Source organism: Centropristis striata, chromosome 10 (genome assembly GCF_030273125.1).
Source record: "Centropristis striata isolate RG_2023a ecotype Rhode Island chromosome 10, C.striata_1.0, whole genome shotgun sequence".
Classification (NCBI taxonomy): domain Eukaryota; kingdom Metazoa; phylum Chordata; class Actinopteri; order Perciformes; family Serranidae; genus Centropristis; species Centropristis striata.
Genome location: NC_081526.1, coordinates 12,566,133 through 12,573,955, shown reverse-complemented (window position 1 = coordinate 12,573,955; position 7,823 = coordinate 12,566,133). Strand labels below are relative to the sequence as shown.

Genomic DNA, 7,823 nt, shown 5'->3' with positions numbered 1-7,823 from the left:
AGGTCATCATGTGACGTAATGTAACTGGCAGCCAGGTTTAATTATAGCTATTTTTTATATTTAATTATTAAAATATTATTATAATTATTATATTAAATGCTCTTCTTGATAAGGGTAAAGGGCAGATCTTCACACAAAATAAAATGATTAAGATAAAATAAAATAAGCCTTGATAAAAGGGTAATTTGGACATCAGGTCATGGTGAGGCATCCTCAGCTGCCCCCTCTGTAAGTGCCTGATAGTTGATGTTTTCATGTTTTGCTGTATAAAAAATATATATATTTGTATATTTATATACAGTCTATGGTTTTGCTGCTTCCTGTACAATGCATTGCTTGTGCACTGTCTTGAGAATGATTACTGTTGCTGTCTTACTAATCAATTCTAACCATCACCTCAATGGTTTAACAAAATCTTGACTGCTGCTGAAAAGTAAAAAAACAAACACTGGTGCATTTACTGTCATTATAAATATGTATATGCAGCATTATTCAGACAACTTAACATGGACTGATTATGATTATGACGGATTACTTTCTGATCTCCACCAGCAGATGGCAGAACAGTCTATATTACCAGTTTCCATTTCCTCCCCGTCAGTTTAGTATCAGTTTCTTTAGAAATTAGTTTAAACTCATCTTGAGAGCATTGAACTAAATACCAACATTTTTTTCCATGTTCCAGTGCTGATAATCATCAAAGGTGAATGTTCAACCAAATATCAATTTGCTGATATACAGTCATGTAAAAAATTATTAGACCATCCTTGTTTTCTTCAATTTCTTGTTTATTTTAATGCCTGGTACAACTAAAGGTACATTTGAACAAATATAATAACAACAAAAATAGCTCATAAGAGTTTAATTTAAGAGCTGATATCTAGCCATTTCCCATGGTTTTCTTGATAATAACCAAAATCATTATCAAGAAAACCATGGGAAATGGCTAGATATCAGCTCTTAAATTAAACTCTTATGAGCTATTTTTGTTGTTATTATATTTGTTCAAACGAATGTACCTTTAGTTGTACCAGGCATTAAAATTAACACAAAATGAAGAAAACAAAGGTGGTCTAATACTTTTGACATGACTGTATATGTCTATAGAGAATTTAAAAAAACTAATCTTGACATTTTTTGTTTTTGCTTTTTAGATGTAAACCGCAGTGGAAACGATGACTGATTACTTGTCACAATTGATGTCACACTACTTATAAATACTCTTTATAATGATTGATAAAAAACAAACATCCTGTACTTGTTCTTGTGTACTATTTTTATATCTACTTTTTGATTTTGTAGAACTAACTTTCAATAAAACCACTGTGTCCATATGTGTGTTTAATACACAAATTATACATGAATACATGACATGAATACTTCCCATAATATTGTCCACATTATCTTGAGGCAATTTTAACACTTGTGTTCTCTACATGGAGTAAGAATCCATTACAAGCTGAGCATCTCTTTACAGTTCATCTTACAATAACAATGATAATAATTATTATAATCGGTAAATTTATAACATAAAAAGTTCTGTAGTCTTCGCGTGCTAAGTCCAGCTGAAGGCGGCATTCTTTGCCGTTCCGCAGTTTATTGCATTTGTAGTTATTATTAATGTTCTCCATGACAGCCCACACACAGAGTAGTGGGCTGCATGCTCTGTGCATTAGAGTCAGTGAGCCATCAGGTACATCCCCTGTTCCATCAGTCGAGAGTTTAGCTTTCCTCTCTAATCAGAAGTCTTTCTTCTCACTTTCCTCTCTCTCTCTCTTTACTATATCATCATTTTTTTTTCAGTTTCACATCCTTCAGTTTCTCACAAAGAGCCATGTGCATTTAAGTGCGAATGTGTGAGCGTGATGCAAGTGCAAGATTTTATGTGAACAAATCTGCAGATGAGTTATAGATAGAGTTCACACGTTGAACGTAGCTGGCGTAGGGCTCCACTTCCTCCACATCTTCTATCTGTAAAAAGACAGAAAGTTGTCATGAACAATGTGCAGTAAAAACACAAAGAAGTATGAACTGCAGAGTTACAGGGGGATTACCCACCGGTGGAGATTTGGATAGTGATATTTCTGGAGGCGGGCATCGCCTGGCAAAAAAAATGGACACGTGAATCAACACAAAAGCTTGAATGTAATCATTAAAAATTATTTATCATCTAAGTGAAATTCTTACCTCAGTTGTTTTAGTTTCTTTAGTGCAAAAAATGAAGATCCTACCAAAAACACAATTGCCACAGCAATAAGAATGGACAGCCAAAAAACATAACCTGCAGTGAGAGGGGAGATTATAAGGTTTGTTAATAGTCTGATGGACATTAATACAGCAAATGACATCTATAAACACAGTTAAAAGGTACCAATATAATGTAAAACACCTAGCCAATATATAAAAAAAAATACCATTCAAAGTATTGATTTTTTTATTCTTTTCCAATACCACATGTTTAAAACAAAACATTCATCATTCAGGAATTCCATCAACTTTTTCTGTACCAGCATTGTGTGCAAGTTGTTCATTAAAAAGCATTATGTGCTAGTGTTTGTTTTTTTTATTCTAATATTGTCTCAGAGTTTACATTTCTGGTACCTTTTTAAACGTATTGGTTCTGCACTGAAGCCACAGTTTATCTCTTCTCTCACCCACACTACAAAAAGCCTTACCTTTTTTATGTTGTAGTTTCACAATATATTCCTCTTTCCAGTACGGGTGCGTGATAACACAGCTCAGGTTCTCTGTATCCATTCCTTTACCGATCTCCAGGTGACTTTCTACTGTAAAAAATCCATCCTGTTCAGATGAAGAAAACGTTGAGTTTCCCGGATGACTCCAGCTGATGTTGGCAGCAGGTTTTCCTTTTTCAGCTTTGCACACTGCCACTTGCTTGTTGTCCTTAGTCACCAGCCATGCTGATGTACGCGGAGCAACTGAGCACAGAACAGGAGAAATGAGACCATCTGCTTTAATTCAACCAAACCAAAAAAAGTGAATTTCATTGTGAGAAATTATGAAATTTCTAAAGGCATGGGCATATAGCTGGCGTTTTCAAGTGTCAATTTTTTTCAGGCATTTTCAGAGCAATACATTTTGCAATTTAAAGTGGAAACAAGGTTAGGATTAGTGAACAGGGGCTCCAGGCACAGGACCAGGGGCCCTTGAGCCTTGAGCAACACTCAAAGAGACACATAGCCACCAGGAAGACACCCAAAATGACCACAGAGAAACATAAATCTGACAATAAAGAAACACAAAACGTGGCGACAAACAACTAAAGAGATGCAAAATGACCACAAAGACACACAAAACAACTTTAAAGAATAGCAAAACAGCCACAGGCAAAATAGAACTACAAAAAGACCAAAACAATTTTAGTGACACGAAACAACTACAAAGAGACTCAACATGCCTACAAAGACTAAGTATGTCTTACATCTAAGCCATAAATATTTTAAAATTTGGACAAGCAAAATAGAAATAGCTGTTTTAATATTTTTTCTGTGTGTGACTTGGGTAAACTGGATCTCTAGCCCTCTGAAATCCAAGTATTGATTGTAGGATTTTTGAAAATTGCAACAACTGGTCTTGGTACTTAAAATCAAAATATATCAACAAATATTATCGCTTAGCTTTAACAAAGTCCACAGATTATTAGGCATTAATAATAAGATAAATTTAAAATATGTTTCTTAAAATGTGTTTTACTGAGACAACATAGTTTGACACAGCAACATAAAAAGAAAATTAATTTAAGTAGTTAAAATAATCTGCATTCTCTGCACAATAAAATAAATGTAAGAAAATGTCTGTTCATTGGTACTTTTTTAGCCTTGCAGAGTTGGTATTTTATGACATCAGACCATCTACCATCTACAATTTCTTCATATTTAAATATTGAACTTTGCTTGAACTTCATAATGATTTTTTTTTAGGCCTTAGGACTCTATTTGTATTTGGTGGATCCATTTGGTGGATTTCCATTGAAGCCTACTGTTTTTGCAACACTGAATAAAGATATCCAAATCATTTGTATTATACTTTTTAAAAAATGCTACATCTTTAGAAAATATTAAGAATAAAGGGGGAAAAACCCCACAGGTTAAATGCTTAGAAATGTTGCTATTTTGCTGCGAAAATTGTTGCCATGATACAGTTTAGAATACGGGATATTGGGACTTGTAGTTTGTAGTCCTACATTCAGTCAGGAATAGGTATTACTAAATAGTTTCAAACAGATGTTGCAAAGTTACAACCTATACAGTCTAGGGGTGGGCCTCATAGGGTTGAGAAGTTAAAATTTCTTGAAGTTCTTAGAGTTAAAAGTATGTATCTTTGCAAGAAGAATCCTACCTGTGACAACCAAGTGGAAACAATAATTGTCGTTTCCTCCAGTGAAAACTGACTCACACTTGTAGTCCCCCTCATCATCATTTGAGAAGTTTGGGATGTGCAGGTATGACTGAGCGCTGGACGTGTTTCGGAGTTCCTTGCCGTCGTTGCAGGAGTTGTTGTTTTGGCCGTCGTTGTTAAAGTTAATTTTACAGTTTTTGTTTTTTAACTTTAAAGTCCAGATAACAAACATAGTCTCGTTCCAAGGCTTACTGCTGCATGTCAGGTTAACTTGATTCCCCAGGTTGAAAGCTAAATGTTTGTGCACTGAAAAAAAGGAAATAGTTGCGTTATTTTTGCAAGAAATGGCACATTTGTTCTGGTTAATTATGTCATAAAACCATATACACATTACACATGTTCATACGTCATCAAACAACATATTAAAACATGAAATAGAAACACATTCTGAATGGGACATGTGCGTGCAAAGACAAAAAAAATCTATGAAAAACATTATACCTAACACTCTGTTATATAATAATAAATAATAATAATAATAATCATGGTCCCCCATAACGTTGGAATAATTTTGTTTTCAGACACAATCCTCTGTTAGTTGTGGTTTCATTTTCTTTGTTATATGTTTGGTAGAGATTGACTAGTTTTTCAGAAGATTAAATCATTATACACTTAATCTGTCGATAATAAATCACATTGTCACAATCATTTCGTCAAATTGGGAAGAATTATTTTATTCCAAATTTATGGGTCAGTTGCTTTGTGTTGGTTACTGATAGTTATAAAATATCCCCATGAGGAAACAGTTAGCAATTGATTGGGATGAAACTTTTAAGATCTATCAGTCTAAACTGATAATACATTTAATTTTAAATCATCTCAAACCAATAAACTGTGATCTTTGAAAAAAAAACTTTCTAAGAAGAACCATGCAAGACTAACAAAATCCAAATGTGTATTTTAAGAACTACTGAATGACAAATGTTGTTTAAACCTCTGATGTCCAGGAGATTTTGGTTCAAATTTGTCAATTTGTTCTGATTTTTCATTTCATTTTAATTAACAAAGTATAAAGCTGCCAGGAACCAAAAAATACAAACAAAAGACAAAAGGTGTCTATGGAAATGTACCATTTTTTAACAATTTATACACACAAAAACAGCAGAAAAAATAATAAATAATAAAACTACAAAACAGTCTATTTGCATGTAATTTAAAAATAGTAATAGTTTTCATTGTAGAAAGAAAATTCACGTTTTAAAAATGGTCTAGAAACATAAATGGCAAACTGTGAAAGATCCTATGATTGCACTTTCAACTGGCTTTCTCAGCTTGTCTACATATCATATATAAATAAAGTTATTACTGTAAATAAAACATGTGTATTTTCAATAAATAGATGGACTCCAGAGGGTTAACAGCTTTTTCAAAGTGAGCAAAAGTTTGGTGTAGCCTCTTAATATTGCATAATTCCATTAGAAATAAACAAACAAAAAAATAATAATGACAAAAGCGGTCTTATTAATCAATGCGTTTTTAATTAATTCCAATTAATTTAAACTAATAAACGGTGCATTTGAAAGCAGGATTAGTAAGAAGTGATAAAGATATATATTGCCGTGTTTATTGCCTTGTTAAATACTTTAGTCATATTACAAAAAAAAGCTGGAGCGGAAAAAGAGGGGAAATTAGTTTACCAAAGACTTTAGGAGGAGGGGTGCTGGTAGCGTTCACAGAGGTGCTCTGATTAGTTCCTGAGAGAGATGGAGGTGGATGTTAGGAACAAGTTAGTAAAACGGTTGTTTTTCAGTCAGAAAGCAGCAGTTAGTGATTCATTCGGAAGTGTTCAATCAGCAGAGCAACAGACAAGGTGGTTTATCTGTTATTCGTATTCAAGTGTAATTAGTTAGTTAAAGTGTGAAGTGATAGCATTAAATTGGTCTGACAAGATCAACAAAAACCTTAGATAAAGGAAGGATATTACTGAGAGTAAAATAATGTCATCATCTCACACATCTGCCTGCCTGCACTGTAGGAAAAGCCTATGACACACGCATATCTATCTCAAAGACATTTATCAGAAAATCAAGGTTCATTTACTGTGGTCTGGTATTTTTGACACTTAAAAAACATAACCCACAAGGTGGGATGGCAAAACCACAGCTCTTAAACAGAAGCGTCTCCTCCAGCTTTCAGAGACCACACCGTGGAGAAAAGCTGCATCATAGCGGTACCCTGATCTGGAATCATGATTTCCACTGAAGCATGTGAGAGCGTGATGCAGAAAAAATATGGGGCAACCTTTCATACATGTATTATGGAAGATTTTCCTCCCCTGTCAACATCTTCAGTACCCCACCTCCAGGCACGATCTTTCCACTGTCTGGCTACACTATGAGTCACCACGAAATCTCAGTCTCACTGTACAGCAGCAGACCCACACAACATTTATATATATTTAGCATTAAGTACTACAAATGACACATTCATAGAGTATAACAATATGAATCTGTAGTTGTAGTAACAACTCTATGAAGTCATGCGGGGTCATCTATGAGGAGGACTTCTAAAGAACTAGTCTGTATCTAAAAGCGGCATTTTACCAAAGTTTACATTTTAAAAGCTAAAATAACATTCAAGTAAAATATGTTAATGTTCAAACCTGTATCATAGCTCCATGCCTCAGGCAACAAGAGCATAATCGCGACATAAATCCACTTCATGTCCCACATCTCCAGATGTCTTCAGGTTCCTCTGTAAACTGGCAGACACACAGCACTTCTCACACCAGTAACAAACACATCTAGTTTCGACTAAACCCTTCTGAAAATGTTCTATGATAAGATCACACTGAGTTGCATTTTTTTTGTTTCAGCGTCCGTGCCTTTTACTCTAGTCTTGCAATTTCACTTTCTCTATGCAGGCCCAATAAGCTCAGAATCTGAGTGCAGCAGGTTCTCCACCCCATCCAGACAAAGTGAACATCCTTGACAACCCGTCATGATAAAGAAACATAAAGGACATGTGACCTACTAATCCCTCCCCCCTTCCTCTTCCACCCTGTCCAAACCGCTTTCCACTCAAACATCTGCCTTTTTTCTCCCACACAGGATGACGTCTCACAAGACAAGACACCAGTTTCCTTTCTTGCTAGTCACATGATTAGCCTCTTTCAAAGCAGTTTGTGCGATCACTTGAAACTAGACAACATTGTGAAGCAGACACATTCGACACAGTCACGGCACACTAAAACATACGGGGTCAATTTTACCCTGGTTTAGATCAAACACAAAAAGCCTTTGTTTTGCCCAGATGAAATGTTATTTATATCATTTTTATTGATTCATTCACCCATAGCAGTATGTAATTATTTTTGACCCAGTTACAATGTGATATTTGGAAGGTCATTAATTAGGCCACAGAAGATGGTTACTTTAACCCAGAGTAATGTTATTTTTAATCTT

General features: G+C 34.7%; 1 protein-coding gene across 2 annotated transcripts; it reads right to left on the bottom strand.

The window, feature by feature from the left end:
• Positions 1 to 1,328: 1,328 nt before the first annotated feature.
• si:ch211-214p13.9 (cell surface glycoprotein CD200 receptor 1-A) lies at positions 1,329 to 7,438 on the bottom strand. Of its 2 annotated transcripts, XM_059343075.1 has the most exons (7): positions 7,022 to 7,438; positions 6,057 to 6,113; positions 4,360 to 4,665; positions 2,676 to 2,939; positions 2,188 to 2,281; positions 2,059 to 2,101; positions 1,329 to 1,971 (listed from the first exon to the last, which is right to left on the bottom strand). In XM_059343075.1, exons 1-7 carry the CDS (start codon positions 7,089 to 7,091, stop codon positions 1,882 to 1,884), a joined length of 924 nt encoding a protein of 307 aa, XP_059199058.1. In that variant the 5' UTR covers positions 7,092 to 7,438; the 3' UTR covers positions 1,329 to 1,881. The 2 variants fall into 2 exon arrangements, with proteins under 2 accessions (XP_059199058.1, XP_059199059.1); XM_059343076.1 differs by lacking the exon at positions 6,057 to 6,113.
• Between the last annotated feature and the right edge of the window lie 385 nt (positions 7,439 to 7,823).